At 33.7% G+C, this 21,754-nt stretch overlaps 1 protein-coding gene and 1 long non-coding RNA gene across 9 annotated transcripts; one reads left to right on the top strand and one right to left on the bottom strand.

Moving 5' to 3' along the window:
- The first annotated feature begins 1,956 nt into the window (after positions 1-1,956).
- On the top strand, positions 1,957-20,233 carry MAPk-Ak2 (MAP kinase-activated protein kinase 2). Of its 8 annotated transcripts, XM_033340004.2 has the most exons (17): positions 1,957-2,206; positions 2,993-3,133; positions 3,240-3,347; positions 3,440-3,595; positions 3,671-3,935; positions 4,032-4,279; positions 4,359-4,555; positions 4,634-4,911; positions 4,973-5,228; positions 10,761-11,049; positions 16,599-16,738; positions 16,828-16,892; positions 16,983-17,090; positions 17,193-17,291; positions 17,391-17,466; positions 17,548-17,758; positions 17,837-20,233. In XM_033340004.2, the coding sequence occupies exons 1-17, from the start codon at positions 2,105-2,107 to the stop codon at positions 18,074-18,076; spliced, it is 2,979 nt and encodes a 992-aa protein (XP_033195895.1). In that variant the 5' UTR covers positions 1,957-2,104; the 3' UTR covers positions 18,077-20,233. The 8 variants fall into 8 exon arrangements, 7 of the variants coding, with proteins under 7 accessions (XP_033195895.1, XP_033195888.1, XP_033195892.1 ...); XR_013058615.1 differs by lacking the exons at positions 1,957-2,206; positions 2,993-3,133; positions 3,240-3,347; ... (4 more) ...; positions 4,634-4,911; positions 4,973-5,228 and adding exons at positions 7,880-8,438; positions 8,952-9,229 and having other exon boundaries at positions 17,837-18,132; positions 18,203-20,233; XM_033339997.2 differs by lacking the exons at positions 1,957-2,206; positions 2,993-3,133; positions 3,240-3,347; ... (4 more) ...; positions 4,634-4,911; positions 4,973-5,228 and adding exons at positions 7,880-8,438; positions 8,952-9,229.
- On the bottom strand, positions 11,729-12,568 carry LOC117159836 (uncharacterized). Its single transcript, XR_004464639.2, has 2 exons — positions 12,234-12,568; positions 11,729-12,144 (listed from the first exon to the last, which is right to left on the bottom strand). It is a non-coding gene; the product is annotated as an uncharacterized LOC117159836 (long non-coding RNA).
- Positions 20,234-21,754: the final 1,521 nt, after the last annotated feature.

Genomic DNA, 21,754 nt, shown 5'->3' with positions numbered 1-21,754 from the left:
ATAAATCTGTGTCGATACGGTGATCAAGTAGGTAGGAGGTAACCTTCGGACCCACAAGCGACCTTTACCTGTGAAGTCCGGTCGTATAGATAGAAATAATTACTCTCCAATGACTATTCTTCTTCGCTGATGCTCTTCCAAGAAATCTTTAGCTAACTTGAAATGACCAATCGAAAGGTTATAAGTCAACATAATATATTTAAAAGATGCTAATTTAACCGACAAAAGTAGAATCCATATTTTTAATAAATTAATATATCGATTAAAATTATATAAGATTATTGCTATAATTATTTACAGTTCATCCAAAATTTGAGTCTATTTTTATTTTGAAATATAAGGTGCATACGTTTGAAATAAAAATACATTCAAGATAATTCGTTCAGGTAAAGTCGTAACTTTTTTCCTACGTTCCAGTTTCAAAATTTTCACATATTTAGAACGAAAAGATTTTTAAATATCGAAAATTTTATTTCAATATCTGTCTTCTAGTCTCCAATTTATTTATAATGTACACAATATGTTTCTCTAAGAAGTTTCACACCGTTAATAGATATCAGATTGTAGTTTCGTTAGTTAAAAGAACATTATGTTGTACGTGCACGTTAACGTAAATGATTCCCTTAATATTCATATCTGAAAGTAATGGTGCATAGGAATATTTGCTGGGTCATGATATGCATTTTTAATATAAATTTTTGCCACTAACTGTTCGTGTTTGACCTATTCTCGTTCGACGTTGCGACCTCGAGCCTCAACCGATAAGTCATCACGGGCGTGTATTACGTGACATAACCTGTAACGCTCGTCGAGAAGCCACTATGCGGTCCTTTACAGCGAATGCTCTCGCTCAGGTAGAAAAGCAGGCAAGCGGGGCGAGAATGCACCTGGCCGGTGTGTCTTGGCGGTATACAAGAGAGTGACCTGCCAACCTGCCAGTACAGCGAACGGCCTGGCTGCGTTCACCTGTGCAAGGTTGCCTTTAAACTTCAGACGTGGTGTTTTTGTGCGCGAGAGCGCTCATACCGAGTAAAAAGATTTCGCATATATACTGCAAATGTGTCAGTTTATCGTGTTCCCTCGTCGTTTGATTTATTAAAAAGTTGTTTTTTTGAATATATATCCGAATAACGAATATATATATATACATATATTCCGCGCGTATTACCGCGTGGCTAGCTACGTTATATTTTCAGAACTGTGCGTGACCTGTGAGAGCGCCACCGCCGACACACGCAAATGCGGTGATACAGGTCGACCCAACAGGTAGTGTATTGTGCGTACCGTCCTCGAACTTTAATGTAAGACACGTCGCGTGTTTTCTAAGGTCGGTCAGGAAAATGCAATTCGTTTCATAAAATGTTTTAAAACGATATATTCATGACTATATAAGATAAATAAAATTATAAGGAATTAATTTATTTTAAAAAATTATAGTTCTGGATTCTGGCTATACTTCTTGTACTTTCAATTAAGATTCACCTTTTATCCATTAATAACATATTTCCAATTGTTGTTTGGCGGACTGTTCATCATGGTGCATGAAATACTATCGAAAACAGGATCGTCGAAATGTAAACGATGAAGGCGGCCGCGATAAAATTTGTTAATAGTTTATAATGACACGTGTCTAAACGGGTCAATGGCTCAAGTTTGAAAAAAAGAAAAGACCGACAGGTGTCATATTACTATCGTGAAATTCTTGATCGCAAAATGGAATGACGTTGAATCTCATGCATGACACTTCCGTGAAATCAGATACGTGTGTTATTATTGATCATAAAGATAAAGTAAGTATTGTGTGTATACAAGTTGATGGCTTGTATGAAAGAAATTTGATTCTAAATGTAAAAAAATTTCTAAAAAGCACAAACGTATTTTCGTACGTTCGAAAGTAGCTGTGGTTATTCGGTTGAAAGCTTTATCGTGATTAGAAAGGTTGTGAGAGTACGCTTACAGAGAGAGTACGATGCATAACGAAACGTAAGGTCCAAGAATGTTAAGTATTTTGGAGCAACGGTACAGGCATCGTTTTCTCATGTTACTGCACTGACAGTGGTGACGAAGTCGGATCACGAGTGTATGGAAATGGACCATTCGCTCTATGACAGCCAGTGTAGCATGGCTATGGTATCGGCATGCGCTTAACCACGTAGCAACCTACGAACCGAACAACTCGGGACCATCTCTTTCACTTCTTAAAATGGTAGGGGGAAAGGGTTGCGGCAGGTAGGGGCGGACGGCAAATGCTCCAGTTTTCATTTTTATACCGCGTCGACGCTTAGGCCTTTAAACGATACCTTCTATCTGCCTAGATCAAATCGGATTGTACATGATCACGATTTATCCGATCCTACTCGATGTAATGCTACCAATATCTGTGGAGCATTATGCAATCTTCATAGAAAAGATTTTTTTTTATGTATTCTTTCAGTCACATTAAAGCTAGATCTTTCTTATACAATTGAACAATGTTATTAGTAAATTATTTTATATTACAAACTTACAGGTTATATTGACGCTAGTAAATTCTCTTGCATAACAGTAACAAGTTTGGAAATAAAACGAGCAAATTTCTATAAGTGAATTTCACAAGCAAGCCAGCTGTTTGTGCTATTTACCGTAAAATTGTAAAAATTGTTTAAAGTTTATAAGCTGCAATTTACCTCTGATAATTTGATATTATTTGTTGGTAAATTATTTTGTAAGAGGGTGCTGATTATTGTGAAAGGAACGGTTAATTAATTGTCTATTTATTTGAATATGAATGTAAAATTATCATTGTTCTTTCAAAGATATGTATCGACAAAGCGGAAAGATATTAATTTATGAATTCTATACGCAATTTCCTTAAACAACAAGTGGTTTGCGAGTATTTGCGGTTGTTTAAGATATACGTAATATAGATATGTATAGTGACGTCACCATAGGAATATTTTATGTTTTACGAATTGTACAATTATGTAAGTATCTTTATTTGTTATTTTTGCAGAAAGAAATGGACAGGGATCATAGGGAACCGCATGATCACGATAATTTAAATGAAAACGAGGAGGAACGAAAAGTAGGAATGGATTTCCGTAATTTATCTCGTCACCATGGTATGGATCATGTAGCTGATGTTGAGACAGAGGTGTTTATTTCATTTTTTAATTATTTAAAAATTATTATCCTAATCCTTAAATGTTCAAATTACTTTCTTGAGATTATTTAATAACAACTTTTTATTTTTATTACAGCGGGATATGGAAATTGATCAAAACGATCGGGGTGAAAATTTACAAGACGATAAACTAGATCAGAATGTAGGAAGAAATTTTCACAGTTTAGCGCATCATCCCGCTGTGGTATAATTTCGGTGTATTAATTTTTGCAGAAATTAGGAACAGAACTTTTAAGATACTTTTTATTAATTGTATAATGAACTATATATTTTTAGAGAGACATGGAAAGGGATCGAAATAATCATGTAGACAACGTACATGATGATAAAGTTGATCACAAAATGGGACGAGATTTTCGTAATTTGAGTTCTCACGCAGGCATTGTTCATTTACACTCCGGAATTGAACATTTAAATAATGTTGATGTAGAGGTAGGATTTTCATCTATTTGTTTCTTAATTTTTACATTGTTCGGAATATTTGCTTCACATTTCATTACTTTTCAGGTAAAATTAGCAAGAGATGTCCGTGGTTCTTTAGGTTTGGGACTGTCATTAGAATTATGCGTGGTTTGTGGGGATAGGGCTAGTGGAAGACATTATGGGGCAATAAGTTGCGAAGGTTGTAAAGGATTTTTTAAACGTAGCATTAGAAAACAATTGGGTTATCAATGTAGAGGAAGCAAAAGTTGTGAAGTTACCAAACACCATAGAAATCGATGTCAGTATTGCAGGCTTCAGAAATGTCTTGCAATGGGAATGAGAAGTGATTGTAAGTTTATTTAAGATACTGAATGAAGCGTTCGGTTTTTTAATTTAATTTTAAACAGTTTTATAATTGTTAACATATTGTACTATAATGTTACAGCTGTTCAACATGAGAGAAAACCAGTGTTAGGCGAATCAGCAGGAACAAAAGTAGGAAATAGAAGTCCTAGGGTTAAACCTGAACCACAGCAATCAGTATCTGAGACTCCTCCAACTTGGGAACAACCTGAAAGCCCCAGTATGGAAGACCAAAGCAGTGATAGTGATCTTAGTGATGCATTAACATTAGCAAGAGAACGTTTACTTATTTCGCATGCATTAGATAGTATGGCTAAACTTATTGGAGATGTATGTTTCATTTATATCAGGCAAATCTTTGCAAAATATCTTTAAATGTTTTTGCGACTTTTATATAATTTTATTATAGAGTGTTAATGGTTCAAGTGAGCCAGAAGAAGAATGGACTGGCCAATTAATTTCCGAAAGACATACGTTATTCGAATTAAGGGCCCCAAGCCCAGCTCCTGCGTACTTATCGATACATTATATTTGCGAGAGTGCCGCTAGATTACTTTTTTTGTCAGTTCATTGGGCCCGAGGAATTCCGGCATTTCAAGCATTACCGTGCGTAAATAAAGAGCATGATATTAATCAGAATGATACATGTAAAGTTACATTTGATAAACTTATTAATTTTTACAGATCTGAAGTTCAAACAACGTTAGTGCGCACTTCCTGGGGACAGCTTTTTACTTTAGGACTTGCACAATGTGCATACACTTTATCCCTTCCCAGTATTCTAACATCAATAATAAATCATTTACAAGCTAGTATTGCACAGGAAAAAATTACAGCTAGTAAAGTGAAGTCTGTCACAGAACATATATGTAGACTACAAGATTGTGTTAGCTCACTTCATAAATTACAAGTGGATTCCGTTGAATACGCGTACCTTAAAGCGTTGACTCTTTTCAGTGCCGGTAAGTAAAGAATGCTCCATTTATACAAAAGTTGTCTATTTTTAAATTGAAATTTTTATAGACAATGTCTTAGCCGGCGTGTGGCGTAAAAAGGTTGAAGTTTTACAAGAAGCTGCGTGGACAGAATTACAACAACGCGTAGGATCCAACAGGTTACCGCGCCTTCTTTTAAGGCTTGCACCACTTCGTTCAATTAACCCTAGGGTCTTGGAAGATTTATTCTTTGCAGGTCTTATCGGTAGGGTAAGCGTAGCTAGTGTCGTGCCTTATATTCTTACTATGCAAGATTACAAAGCTGAACCTGAAAGTCATATGGGGTGACAATTACTAATTGTGCAATGTAAATCGTGACCTAAAAAAGTGATATCTATAAATACATACATATGTTATATATATATATATATATATACACATATACGCGTTAGCGCTAAATGACGAATATTTTTATACATTGAGAAAGGAAAATGTAACGAGGCAATGTTGATTTTTATTTTTCATAAAAGAATTATAATTCTCTCTCTCTCTCCCTATACATATATATATATATATATATATATATATATATATATATATATATATATATGTATATATATATATATTTCTCACAAGCCTCTTTTTAAAGTTGTTAAAACTCAGGGTAGATGTGTTTTAACTTGTTAATCAGATGTAATATTTAGCTTAAAATATTTCAACGTTTAACATTTTTTTATTTATTATAAATTGACTACCTGTTGTACAAAACTTTCCGTCTTGCACAAAACGTTGTATTTGTAAAAAATGTTAATAGTAACATATTTATTATCGAAAATATTGTTATCATTGCTGTCAATATAAACTCATCTTTTCATTAAAATTACAAACAATGTTACAATATCATACGTGACTAATTATCACTTGATCAAAAAGCAGAAAGAAGCTTTGATTTCGAGTTTTTTAAATAAAAATATATACCTGGAAAGTTTTGTATTGGCATGTATTATAAAAATTATTATTAAAAATATTATAAACAATATTATTATACTTATAATTTATTAGCAGTGAAGAAAGATAGCCCTTTGCTCGAATTAATAATCTTTTACTTCATCAATTCTGCAGTTTTTTATTACATGTATAATATTCTAATTATTTTTACGTAAAAATGTTGAAAAATTGTAAAAAAATTTCAGAAAAATTTTTTTTCTGCCACATATACATTAAAATCTTCACAGAAGTTTAAAACGTTAGCTAAATTATTTCTTTATGATCACTGCATTTTTCCGTCCAAAAATCACTAATGTCTTAGTTTTGATAAAAGAGGAGATAATTCAATATAACTATCAGTACAAACAAATTACATATTTCGTTATAATTTTAATGACATAGTAATTTTGTTAGATATGAGTTGGCGTATGCACACTTTTTACTTATTTTTCTAGAAAATAATCATTGCAAATATGATATATTTCTAGACTGTGTTTTATCGTAGATTAAGTAAAAAAAGATGCATCGTATTTAAAATGCCCATAAAAAAGTAATACATTGTGCAATAATACTAATTTGTGCTACATTCAAGAAAAAAATATCAGATCTATTTTATTTTCAACAAAATAGAAACGGAATTTTCTTAAATATCGAGTTTATTATGCATCAAGTATTATTTACTTCAAAATGGACAATAATAGTATATTTTTTATGAAAAACAAAAACACTTAGCAAGTTAAAAGAAATAAAGAAATAAATATGTATGCGTTTACTTAATAAATTGTACATTTTATATCTTACTGTTAATTATTGTAATTATATTCATATAATAGAATATAAATGTAAGCGCATATATTATTTGTATGTACTTGAAAATTATGAAATATTAAATTAGCACTAGTAAGTTAGGATAAAAGTAATGCTATATAATTAATGTTATTAATAACATTTAGAATATGGATATTTTTCCGAGTTATACTGTAACGAATGTGCGAATCGTTAAATATTTTTAAACTGTTCTCAATTGTTAATGTTCATAAAAAGGTTTTGCTGATTGAGATTTCCATAAACATTTTTCTGATTAATAGGTATAAGTACCAAGTACAATATTTCTAGCAATGTTTAATATTTAGTTAAACATAAGTATTTTCTCTAATTCGATAATCCAAAGATTAAACCACAATACGTTTTCTTTTCAAGATATTCTGTAAATTATATCTGTTGATTAAAATCTGATGTAATTTTTAGTAACTGTTAACAGTACATACCGCATACTTTAATAAAAGTAATAACGAATTTTTCATGAAACGATACTGTGGTGCATTGTACCAATAACGATAATACCGATAGTAATTTAATTTTACAGTATCATAAGCGATATTGACTGTAATACATAGAAATTGTTATTCGTATATTATGAAAGAACTTATTCGTTGCATCACACGTCACGTACAATCTTTTAATGACAAATTGTATCAATGGAAATTATCTTGTTGGCGTTCATATACTTTGTGTGATACAGTTTTTATTTAATGAAATACTTAATGGACAATATGATTAGAAACGATAAGACGAAAGAGAAACCTGTATGTAAATATAAAATGTGCCTGTACGAAAAGATATATTTATATTAAATGTAATAATTTTGTAATTATCTAAGTGATAAAAATGCAAGAGACCTGAAGATTGTTGCCCCCTTCAGTTTTATTACATCGAAAAATTATGTATATACATGCATACATGTCTAATTGTAGTGTAACATAAAATAAACCTATAATAATAATAATTGAAAAAAAAATTATTAGCTTGTAAAGCCGTATTTCATTTAATCACTCTGTCGTCACTTTAACGTAGTAGACTCTTTAAAAACTAAATTTCATAGAAATTATAAAAGGGGCCCAAAATACTGACGTATGGACCTAAAAAATTATAGCGTAGAGTCGTCCCTGTGTAGTGAGTCACATCCTAAGATTGCTTGTAGGGGCGCTTCGCTTTGCCGCCATAGCCGTTTTATCTACTAGTGTTTGTGAATTGGCTTTTGGTATGAAAGTCCGAGTCGTTGAGTGGACTTGAGTTCAGTAGTCAGTAGTGGTCGGTCGAATGCACGGAAAGTATGGTTATGGAAAAAGTTGCGTTTGGTTAACTTTCTTCTTATTAGGTTTTTCACAGCGAGAAAAATCGGTTTCCAACGGCGTCATCGAATAATTTCATATTCGTGTTAAAACCGGCTATTTTACGACAGGTCAGGTAGATAAATATTTTGATCTTTTTGACCGTTTGGTATTCGCGTGACACACCTCCGAGAAACTTTTTCTTTTTTTCGTGTGAAACAAACGAATAGAAGCATAGTTACATTCTGAATATTCGTGAACATTATTTTTTATACCGTCGTATCGAATTGTGATTCAGTGTTATGACGTATCGTGACAAGAATAATTCTTAAGAAATACTAATCGAGTGTTCTCATGACAGTGTGAAATATAAAATGTTGTAACAGTGGTATTCTTTCTTTCAAATATATCATTTTATGGCGGGAAATTGAACTTTGAAGAAGCGGACGTCACCAAGTACGTTAGACAACCAGCATAATTATCTTTTTATAATCATGCCAGAGTTCTTTTTTTCTTTTTTCTTTTTTTGTTTTTTCCCCTGATTTTCAGTTTGCCTTATCTCTAATGCATTTTATTTTGTTTGCATACGTCATACGCTACCGCTATTTTAAGTAAATCACTCAGTGAATCTTGATAAGGTATAGATGGCGAATTTGGCGGTGGATATACGTTTATGCAAATAGATCTTCGACAAGTCATTTTGTGTTCTGTTCCTCCCATTGTGTTTATATTGCCAAATTCACGAATCTTTTGGCTGTGTAACTTGCGTAACAGAAACGCGATTCATCTCATTAGAAGTGTTGAGATAGACACACTGCATCCCGTGTAATCCCCCTACACATATGTACATACGCACATGTAAAAACTTGCTTTCTGATAATTGCTTTTTTGCACGCTTCTTTCCATCGTCAATCACCAGTTTCATTATTGAGGATGAGTTATATTAGTTTTTTTATCTTCGGTTTTCAGCTGGCCTCTTCCCTCTCTGTGCGATTATTCTTTGGATATCGAGTTTTGAGTTACGATTAGAGACACATTCTTATTTTATTCGACGACGCGGAGCTCACACAGTTAATCCATAACTCACCGCTACCTGACTGTGTTACCTCTGAGAATTCTTTGGAATTTCGGCCCTCCCGGAAGGCGATGCTTTCTATCTTCGTTCAACGATTCGATTAGAAAGATTTCGAAACGTTAAAAAAAGCTACACAAATGCCGAAATCGGCAGCCAAGTGGACATTCTGGAGGTCTCTGTCATATTATTAGACTGCAGATGTTCATGCATATTCATACTTTCATAAATTATTAATTAAAAAGAATGAAACTTAAATAAACACTTATATTATCCATTACATAATATAACATATAATTCACTTTGGGTATCTCGTGCGGTTTTGCATATTACGCGCGTTTTATATAATTTCCGCTTTTAAATTTCCCATACATGCATAAACATCTGTAGAACGTATTATATTTTATTTCCTCGAAATCAATATATCAGATCGATTTAAATACGATAACGTCAACTCGTCCTTTTGAATAATACGACGATAAACACTATTCCTCATCGTTCTTTGTAGATTTTTGTTCGTTGCAATCATAACAATTGCATATTATTACTTAATCTCGTGCTGATTAAAACTTGCGACTGATTTTTTAACCCTGTTTTACGACGTTTTTGTCCTTTGTTTATTGTTTCTTTGATCTATCGATCGATCATTTCTGTTGCTGTTTTATTGCGTGTATCGATCATCATTAAAGCAACGCATAATCGACGCACCCGATTGGGATAGTCTTGATAATTTGAAAATGTTCCATTCACGTGCGTTGAGCTATGTAGTATAATTTTACTGCAATCGATCGAACTTAGTTGTGTAATACATAAAGGTGTGCGCGTATTTCAGTAAGTATATCGCGCTATATCGTGCATGTGTACTTACAGTGTGATCACACAAACGAATTATACAGTTTGCCAAAATATTTCCTGTAAGTCGCAAAGTAAATTAATTCGATCAATTAACTAATTACCATGCGTGATACATTTAAGCGTAACCTTTTTGCCAATTTTATTTCCTATAATTGGTTTAATAACTTTTAGAAATTTCAAGATTTAGCAATTACGTAAAGATGTAAATTATATAAATTACACATACATAATCAAACATTGATATTTTCTATCGCAATGTCAATTTGATAACAACATGCGAGTAACTGCTTGGCGTACCACGTCGCGATTAATCAGACGATAATGGACTTATCAGTTTAAGGTAATAAGAAATAATACTTGAAATCTGTAATGAGTAACTTCTTCGTTCGAGTCTCGCGGCGAATAACAGGAAATACGATTTACTTTCAAACGGATATAAATCGCGTTCCGTTGGTAACTCTCAAAGATAAAACAGGCGCCGATGCGACTGATAAAATAGCTTTTCGTTGGCAAATAATTTTTTTTTTTAGCTATACTACTGTCAGTACTGTCATTCGCGTGGCGCGCTCACAAGTGTCAGCACGAAATATGCTATCGTTCTAAGGTTTTTCTTATCAACGGTGCCAGTCAAATCGTCGTACTTCTTCGCATTTCTCATGAAGTGTCTCAATTTTCTTCGAATATTTATGGTGTCGGTACATTTGCGTTATTTTTTTTTTTTTTTATATATATATATACATACATACATATATGCACACGTAGTACACACGTAGAAAAAGAAGAAAACTAAGAGTCGAGTCTCTTCTCCCCCATGGGATGAGAACGTGATTGACGATCGATTACCATTTTAGAAAGTGCAAGAGGCCCGTCGGCGAGGAGAACGAGGAGAATAAGAAAGGAAAACGGAAACGAGCAGCGGAAATAGAGATCGAGGTGTCGACGAAGGAGAAAGAGGTTTCGACCGTGGAAACCAAACGGAAAACCATGGAACACACGGTCACAAGATGCGACATCCGTTTACCAAAAGTCACACCGATCACCGATGACTATGAAATCAGTAATCACGTGCTTGGTCTTGGAATAAACGGAAAAGTTGTTCAGTGTTATGACAAAAATACCAGGGAAAAATATGCGCTCAAGGTGAGATAACGATCAATGGTTTCTTCCGTGGAATCGGTCATTCTTTTTAATTAGTCTTCGTTGGTTATTCCGTCGAATCGGTCGTTTTTTTTTTAATCAGTTTGCGTTAGCTATCCCGTGAAAAATTACATATGCGTTTCTTTTGCATATACATATACGAGAAAGTGGATGTAACCCTCCGCATGCAACGCGAGACATGCGATTTTAGCCTCTCAACGATTCTTCAGTCGTCAAATAATTTTGTCTAAACTTCGAGTTTTTAACAACAAATTGTTTAATGTTTCATCTTGACGCCTATCAGGATATCGTAGTAGAGACGTTAAAAGTAGCCATAAATTTTTCTAAATTTTTCAAAGCCTCGAACACGTTAGAAACACGATCTTAGGTGCTCTACGCTGTGTTAGTAAAAAGTAGCTTGCACCCGGAGGGCTAATTTTGCGTTAATGGACTTAATTTTAATGGAACGTGAATACGAAATGGGCAAATACGAAAGCTTCGAAACACCGAAATAATCGGGTTATTTAGTTCTTCCTTTGTTCACGGAAATGGCGCTATATGCGTATTACGGCGCAAGCAAAGCTGATCGTATCCTTTGGTTTCTTTATATTCTATTTTACCGTGCGAAACTACCCGGGAGCCGGGAGACTCGATTAAAATTTCACGCACGAGCAATAAAACGTTGTGTACAGGCGTGTAATTACAAAAGCGGCATGTATGACGACACGTGTAGGTTGAAAACGTCAGACATATTATTTTTCATATTGCTACTCGATTATACCGACCGAGATAAACGTAACAGGGTTTACGAACGTTTCGATTGTTATCAGTAGATATAAAAGCAATATATGTTTCATACGTATAAGTGTAATATGACACATCTGGCCTTAGTTATTTTTGGAACATGCGGAACGATGCTCCAAGGATGTACCGGATACCTTATTCGATGCGTGTACATTTTTACGCATATATAGGATCTGTCAGAGATGTACGGTAATGTCGCGTTAATTGTTCGCCGTTTCACTTCTTTAGCTGGCTATCGCTATCCCCGCCGATTCTTCATACCGTTTTCGTGAATGTACCTCTGGCATTATGTTTCTAAAATAAACAAAGGTATCGTGTACTTGTATCTCACTCGCACTCGCCAGGGAAAACAAATGTTTGAGATTTCCTAGAAATATAGCCACCTCGATAACTGGCCAGATAAGGTTCCGGATCGTGGCCAGTTAACCAAGTACTGCTGTATCGATACCCACTTAGCGGTGCTAAAGTATGATCATCGACTGACGGTGTCCAAGCGAGTCCAGACCGCGAGTCATCTTCTATTTATACTCGGTGATTTCCCATTCGACGATTCCGACCATGCGGTGTATCGTTCGAAGTCTGTTCGTCTCTCTTATTTTCTCTGTATCGCCTTGGAAAAATTTCGGGGATCCTTGTGTTTTCGCCTTTTCGCGGTCGGTTTGTTGTTCTTGCAACTTCTCGCGCCGTCGTTCCCGCGCAGAATTCCAGGGGCAACTGAACAAACGCCAAATGTGAAATGTCATCGCGATCGTAAATATTATATGAATCATGGAATCAATCGCCGCGTGTCTATGATAAAAGTACCGGCGAAGGTAATAACGAGTTCGGAGTCGTGATAACTTTGTCGCGACTTATTAAATATTTTAACACCAACGTGCGTGTAATCGTTAAAAATAGTTTTATCAGTTTTTAAATTTGAAAAATAATTTAAAATAGGTTTTGAAAAAAAGCATCGATTAAAGGCGTACGTACATACATACATAGAATGTCAACGACCGATTACGTGAATCATACGATGCCACACGCGCGACATATGCCTTGCTAATTTAGGAGCTGTTCCTTGATAGATTTTTCTCGATATTAGCGATATTTTAAAGAATTAAATTTGAAAAAAAAAGATAGGCTTCGATATCTTTTCGTAGATCACACTTTGAATACATCAATCAGTTAGAAATTATAATATATACGTATATGTACCATATATAGTCAATGACGTATCTCCTCTCACGCTTTAACATATCAAAGTATAATATATTTATATGCTATTGTCTACTTTCTGTATTTATTTTCCTTTTATCGATTTAGTACGCTCTTTTCTAATAACAATCTAGTTTCTTTCTCTGTAAACTAGAAAGTAAACACGCAATTGGGATATGCAAACATCTGATATACAGGGTGGTTGGTAACTACTGGTGGTGATACAAGCGGAAAGGGGGTGATTCTACGCGAAAAAAGAAGTCGAAAATATAGAATAACAATCTTAAAATTTTAAAATTTGAAAAATTAAAAAATAACGTCAATCGGGACGATCTACAGTGCGATCCGTTATAACGAGACGCGATAAAGTGCACGCGTACCGAGCGAATATTCAAAGTCGATTTTCTCGAAAACAGAGCCTCGAACGACAAATTTTTATTCCATGTTTTCGCCTTCTTTTTTCGCGTAGAATCACCCCTTTCCGCTCGTACCACCGGTTACCAACCACCCCGTTGTGACTGTATAGACAAGAACAGCTTGATAAGTTTCGACAGTAATATGTCATTATTTATACTTATGTATGTAGCATCGATGATCTCGTGTTTGCTTGTATAAAAATGATCAATGCTATCAAAGGTATCGACCCGTCGACTAATCCAACATCGAAAGATTAAAATACATTTCTTGTCATAAACCAGCTATCGATAGATATTTTCCTTTTTTCTACGTAACATGGTAGTTTCGTAGCAACGCGTAAAGGTGTGTAGGTCATCACGATCGTATCTGTCACAGATATTACTCAATTCCCTATCGATTTTCGATACAGACGATATCTTAACGAAAGGAAAAAAAGAAAAACTGAAAGAACAGAGGAAGAAAAAATTCAGCGAAGAAAAAAAAAAAGAATTTAATTTGTATATAGCGATTCGTTTCGAATTAATGGTTAGCAAGCAGAGCGGAATTTAAGGATAATTTATCACGTCGAATTATCGGGACCGAATGATTGGAAACGAGTCGTATAAATCGGCAAAACGGTTTAAATTACGCGGCATGACCACGAACAGATCCAACGGTAATGGCGATAATTCTAAGCCGCGCGCTTTTAATTATCTCTTTATATTAACCTTCGAGTACTTCCGATTCAATGTTAAATCGATTCGACGCCTTTGCCACGCGATAATTATAATTGTCATCGATATGGATCCATGATACGATTTTATTAATGCGAAATGTTTTTATGCGTGTCATTGAAATAATGATTTTTGTAGGACGTGTGGTGGTCGCTATACGGTGTAAGCTGATACCAATGTATAGATTCTGGTAATACAAGAAACAGCACCTTGAGGCATACCCGAGGAGAAAGTCAGAGAATCGTATTTCCACGCGTATCTTCGCGTAGCTACAAAAAAAAAAAAAAATCAATATTTGCGAATGATGGCAGGAGCCGATGTCGCAAGCAAGCGTGTTCCTGTTACGAATTTGATTTCGTTGATTGATCGCTTCTTGCCTGGGACACGATCGGTCGGACCGTTGTCACCATTGTTTCGCATCTCTTTGCCTTGACTGTAGCATTCCGAGAATACTTGAATTTTTATTCCTTCGTTCTTGTACGAACGAACGGTTTCTGTATTTCTGCGATCCGTCAGTAGAATCTCAATAACAGGAAATCAGTGACGAAAATATCGTTGCGATTTCTTTTTATAAAAAGATTCTTTTCTCCTTTACGCGTAAGCTTGATGAAAGTGTCGAAACGTTTTATACGTTTATTACGTTATTTATGATATTGATTACATAAAAACGTTATATAATTTGTATAATTAAGGCGAGAAAAGGGGGGAAAAAGAAGAACAAACGATCAGCTGTATTGCGCGTTTCTTTTTCTGCGTAAAATACGCTGGTGTAGGCTGCTGAGCATAATCTGATCGCAGAGCCTATTAATAATAATCCTACGAGTTCAGTTATGCGTCTGTTAGTCGTCGTAACAATGGACATGTCACTTTGTGCTAACGCTAATCACATTACCGCGGAATAATACAAAACGGTCGAATGCTCGTGAGCACGTAACCAATGTATTTTCATTTACAAGGGGAGCATAACAATCGTGGAAAATCCTGCAAATCGAAGCGCCTTGACGATTATACGCTGTTCAGCAATATCGGAGAAATCCACTTGCCTAGCAAAACAGTCGATTTTTCGTACTTTAAGCACAAAAATTTGAATCTGAATTCGACGTTCTGTAAATTGGAAAACGTAAGAATCTGAGCGATTCTTTGTTACGGTCTCGCTTAACGTAAGGCAAGTTTTATGTGCAAATGAACGTATCTTCTTATGTAACGAGTTTTTCGCAGAGGTTTCATTTATACGTGAGAGTTGTCTATTTCATTATCACCATCGATACAGCAACTTCAAGTCGAAACCGGTTTCGACCTTTTCAAGCGCGTTCCGCAGGTTTTAATTGTATTTGAACATTTTTAGAACGCCCAATGTATTCGATGCTCTAAAAATACTACTCAACCGTGAGACACTTTTTCCGCCCTTCTTTTATCTCGCAACTTTATATCAGCGCCATATTTTTCACGACCTGTATTTTTACGAACTGATGCATAAAATTACACGCCACAGATATTGCAATCTTTGAGTTTATAAATATTCTATAGCTATTGAACGCGAAATGACAATATTTTAATTAAGAATAACGCTCGCTTTGTATCATAAAATATACGAAAGCAAAAGGAAGAAACAAACTAAGTGGAAACGAAATGAAGTATTATACTAGTGAAGAATTCGAGTTTAACATGGGTCTTGATCGATGTTACTTAAATAAAGGACATTTGTACTGTGCCAATAGCGACTTTGTAGCGTTAGATAAAACTTTTGTTTGCTCTGCCAAGTAATTCTTTGAGCTGAACGTTACGAGCTGGTTATACGTACGACATGTTTCCAATTCTAATATTTTTTATTATTTTACGTATTCACAAACATAAGGTGTTTTTTATCGGTTGGAAGATGGAAGACGTTTAAATTTCAAATAAATTATATGTAATACATATACATACACGTAATATATTTTAATTCGACAGTATAAATTAAAAACATTGTTAGTAAATTAGAATATTACGGTACTTTAAAACTACGTTGTACTCATCGATGCGGACTATCGTACATTAACTCAAGAATGTTAGGTCGCGAACCACTACATAATGCAATAAGTTTTATCGATTTAACGATGGAGTCAGCTGTTTTTAGGTCGTTCACCAGCGGTTTTTAAAGCGAATATACGAGTATCATACGCGTGTATAAAATTCATACGCGTTCCATTGCGTATTCTTTTACCTATTAAATATTGTACAATGCTATACGATACTGCCAGTCACTATATTATCACTTCTAATGTCTATTCATTTTTATCTTAACAGATTACGTCACTTCATTTATTCAAGGTTTCGTGTAAATCTCCTATAGCCTCGAAATTTTTATAAGCTGTATGCAATTGCTATATTTTGGAATTGTTGAATTTAATATTGATTTTTTGTTCAATTTTGTGCTTATAGGTACTGTACGATTGTGTAAAAGCACGAAGGGAAGTTGAATTGCATTGGAGAGCATCGAACTGCAGGCACATAGTGCAAGTCAAAGATGTATATGAAAATACATATAGTGGAAATAAATGTTTATTAGTCATTATGGAATGGTAAGCTTGTAAATATTTGGACTAAGTGATTTTATCGTATAAACGATATTAACGAGCGATATTAAATAATAAGTTTCATCGACTTTTAGTATGGAAGGAGGAGAACTGTTTGAGAGAATACAAGATAGGCAAGATGGTGCTTTCACAGAGAGAGGTAAACTAAGTTAACGTATTATATTTTGATGATGTATTTAATGTAAATATAAGAAACATTTTTTGATTATCTTATGTAATTTTTGTATAGAAGCTGCACAAATAATGTATGAAATTTGTGTTGCTGTAAAGCACCTGCATGATATGAATATTGCACACAGAGACCTTAAGCCGGAAAATCTTTTGTACTCTAAGCCTGGTATGTAAATAAGTATATTAAAGCTGAATGAATCATAGAAATGTTTAACATACTGTTCGTACTGAATTGAACTTATACATCGATTATGTGTTTCGTTTTTAGATAGTACCGGAATATTGAAACTTACTGATTTCGGTTTTGCGAAAGAGACCCATATGAAAGATACGCTACAAACCCCGTGTTATACGCCATACTATGTTGGTAAGTTGTTTTTCAAAATTCTAATTTTATTTTTAATCAACTTAATTGCGTAAAAGCATATGGAAATAACAAAGCAGATATTTTTTCTGGTTTATATAGCTCCTGAAGTTTTGGGACCAGAGAAATATGACAAAAGCTGTGATATTTGGTCACTTGGAGTTATAATGTATATACTGTATGTAACTATTATTTACGAATAAATATTTTAAATTTATATATAGATTCTGAAACATATCAATATTTTATAATATTTTAGATTGTGTGGTTTCCCACCTTTCTACAGTAATCATGGTTTAGCTATTTCACCAGGGATGAAAAAAAGAATTCGGTTAGGCCAATATGACTTTCCAGCCCCTGAATGGTCTAATGTAAGCACAGAGGCAAAGAATCTCATCAAGGGTATGTTGTGTACAGATCCAGCTCAAAGACTTCAAATCGACGAGGTTATGCGCAACAAATGGATTGCTGTAAGAATTCTGTTTCATTATTGTCAATTCATGCGTTGTACGGTCGCAAATATAGATCATTGTCTGTTTTATATATAGCAATACACGGAAGTACCCCCCACGCCTTTACATACTGGTCGCGTACTCCGAGAAGGCGAAGAACTTTGGCCAGAAGTTCAAGAAGAAATGACACGGTCATTAGCTACCATGCGCGTAGACTACGATACGGCCAATTTGAAACAATTAGATCACACAAATAACGCGTTATTAAACAAACGTAGACGAGCGAAACAAAAAAACGCTGTACCACCGGCTGCTAATCCTACGCCAGCATCCTAGGGAGACGCAATAACAGCCAGTCAACACTGGCGTGTCTTTTTACGAAGATGTATAAGGTATAGTGTAATGACCATGAGAATTGTTTTTTGACAGTTACATAATGTAAAATATAAAAAATTTCTGCAGAATAGTCTTGAAAAAATCCTGCCTACGTCGAGATATTAGGCGCATAAAGTTCTATTTGATCATGCAATTACGACAATTTACGACATCTTAAATATTTTTAAAATGCTATCGATCGTAATTGCCAAATTTGAATGACAGGAGCACAGTTGACGTAATAATCAAAGGATATTTTACCAGTTATGGTGCATTTTTCGCGACTTAAAAGATTTAATAATACAGAAAAAAGTACCAAGGATTAAAAATCAATCTGATACGACTAAATAATGTATATTACAATTTATATTTATTGATGAAACGTTGATAAGGAAAACGTTTTGTCATCGGTAACTGCATATATAATAAATTCATATTGAAAAGAAATATAAAAAATATTTTTCAATTTTAAATGGAATGTTGGACTTCATAATGAAGGTCTGTTATCTAATATAAAAGAATACGCCACCTAATTAGCAGCTTTTGATTGATTTACTTAAAATTTAAGTCTTAAATCATAAATTATAATGCTTGGAAATTTTTATGTGTATAGTGTTTCTTTAAATTATTAAACTACTATTATTTATCGTGATTGACGTATAAGACAAAAATACATCATGCCAATTTGTATTAGTACGTTTTTTCAGTTGTTATCTGTGTACAGTTATAATTCATTCAAACTATGAAAATAACGTTTAATTAAAAAATAATGCAAACATGTGTAATGTACTTTTAAGTGATATTTTGACTGAGGCTGAATACGTGTAAGAATCCTTATAATCGTTACAAGGTGCTAACATACGTTGCTCTAATTATTTCGTAGGTATTAAAACAATACTACAATTTCCTAATTTTTTAAATAAATAAAATCTATAGTAAAAGATGGAACTTAGGAACAAAGATGTACACATTACGATATAAATGTAGTAATTATATTTTTTTAGATGTATTGTAAAATAAAAATTGAAATTTAGACTAAAGAAACGCCTTAACCAACATCAGATCAATTTTTAGCTTAATGTTTAATTAGCATAATTAAATATTTCAGTTAGGTACAGATCCAGTAACGTGTAAGGTGAGAGGTGATGAAATCTCATGAATGTATCATTGTTTCTTCTGAGGCGACGTCTATGTTATGAATGTAAATATTATATGTACGAAGTATTTTTAATAAGATACTTGTAGTTGAAACTATGATTATTCATATTACCAGCAGCTCTCCATGATAAGTATTAGAAATGTTTAATAGATGAAAATAGATCTTGTGACTGATAAATAACGAGAAAATTAGGCCTTAATTGTTTTCACAGTTCTATATCATTGAATTGTTTTCAGAATAATAGAATTCTAAACTAAGTACTATATTTAGTAATATACTTATTATTAAATAATAGATTATTTTAGAATCGTGGAAACAAGACTTCTTCAAAATAAACATTATGTAATGGTTCAGCTTCTAAACCTCATTAAAAATAATCAAACTGAAGGTCAACTAGTTGTATACGAAAACTGACGCAAACTTAAAGAAAGGACGATTCTACACTACAGTTTTAATAATACGTTTAATTTCAAATATCATATAAACGACTGTTGCATTATTGTACTTGATAATACCGAAATAGTACAAGTGTTGTTTACGATTTTATAGATTAACATTATTAGAAAACGAAAATAAGTATGCGTGCTTTGAGTTGGACTATAGTATCGAAATATTTTTGTAATGGATTCAAGTATATTGATTTGCACTGCATTTATAAAACTTGACAATAAATGTAAAAAGTATCTTTAATTAATGCAATGTCAGTAAATCTCTGTTTGGTACAGCCTTTGTCCACTGTATAAGTGTCACTTTATTGCTACGAGTAAGCGTAGCGCGAGATACCTTCATATAACACGTGTTTTATAATGAAGTATTATCGACGTGTATAATTTGCTTTCGATAAATAAAAGGAATAATTTTGAAAAGTTCAATAACAAGGTAAAAAATTGTATTATTGATATAACTGTGATAAATATATAAATAAATATGAACAAGTAAAAAATTAAATTTAAAAATAATGTTGTGTATGATACATTTCGAAACACGGAACTATACATAAGCCTACATTACATTGTTTACAACAATATCTTGAACAACGTCTTTTATCAAGTTTGGCACATACGACACATCTACGCATTGGGTTTTTTCTATTAGCTTTATCACTCTTATGCAAAGTTGGAAAATGTCTTTCTGTAAGACGTAAAAGGCTTTCGGATCTAAGAGGAGACACTGTCCCCACTGATCGGGGATACGATTGTAAAAGTTCCGTAATTAATGCTAAATGAAATTCGGACATTGATAAAACCTTTTTGGTCTTGAATTTATATAAACAATACGAATTCCACACCGAAAGATCCAATAAATGAAAGAATAATCTTTTGTGCCACTGTAAGGTATTCTTTGTGCATTCAACCGTGTTGATTATACGGTTAGTTTCACTAATAATTTCCATTGATTTACTGTAATCTAATATACACGTAGGCTTCTGTAAAACTTCACCTGTACGATAATTTATCTTTCTAGTGTTTCGATATTCCGCTGAATGACTCGTGGATAACATCCAAACTTCGTGTTTGCTCTGCCATTTTAGTGCAAGCAAATTACCCGATGACCGAAAACTTAATTCTCCACTTTTTAATTCTTCTCCCATTTTCGGCATACCTTCGCGTTGTTTTTTTACTGTTCCGCATGAGTTTGTAGTACAATCGTGCAAAAAGTTGAATAGTGCGGGGCTTGAGAACCAATTATCGACAAACAATTGATGACCCTTTCCTAAATACTGTTGTAGCAAGTTTACCACAATGTTGCCTGATCTACCGAATTTTTCAGAAAATGTATCAACGTCAGAAATAGCGCCGGTATAAACGATAAAATCTAAAACATATCCTGTCTTACAATCGCACAACACAAACGTTTTTATTCCAAGTCTACTCCTTTCAGGTTTGTATCGTTTAAATGACAATCGTTTTTTGTAAAGCATATGACTCTCATCAATACATAAGTTCTTGAAGGGACAAAATGATTTTTTGAATGTTTCGCGCAGTTTGTTGTAAGGTTCACGAATTTTGATTAGTAGGTTTTTAGACGTCTCTGATCTTTTGTCGCTAAAATGAAGCACCTTTTGTAATGCGACATATCTATCTCGTGCCATATGTTTACCAAAGACATCTGTTCTAATAATTTCATTGGTACTCCAATATTCATTGAATGATAATTTTTTTAAGCGCGACATTGTCAGCGTCAAAGCAATGAAACGATATAATTCGTTTATCGTAGTGTCATGCCACTTTTTCAGTGAGGGAGGAATGTTGTCCAATTGTTCGACTGTACATCGATAAAAATTGTTCGTTGTGTTCGTTATATGTGTCATCAAATCCTCGGAAAAAAATATTCGGAAATAATCTATGATTTGAGATGAATAGGTAATATTCTCTGTTATAGTTCCAGAATTTCTATCGTCGAACGTATGTATTTGAGGTTTTAAATTCGCATGCAACCACTTTATATTTGAACTACGGCTCTTTTCTTTGGTTATTTCT

The sequence above is a fragment of the Bombus vancouverensis genome, chromosome 6, assembly GCF_051014615.1.
Source record: "Bombus vancouverensis nearcticus chromosome 6, iyBomVanc1_principal, whole genome shotgun sequence".
NCBI lineage: Eukaryota > Metazoa > Arthropoda > Insecta > Hymenoptera > Apidae > Bombus > Bombus vancouverensis.
This window is presented reverse-complemented; position numbering and strand designations above follow the sequence as displayed.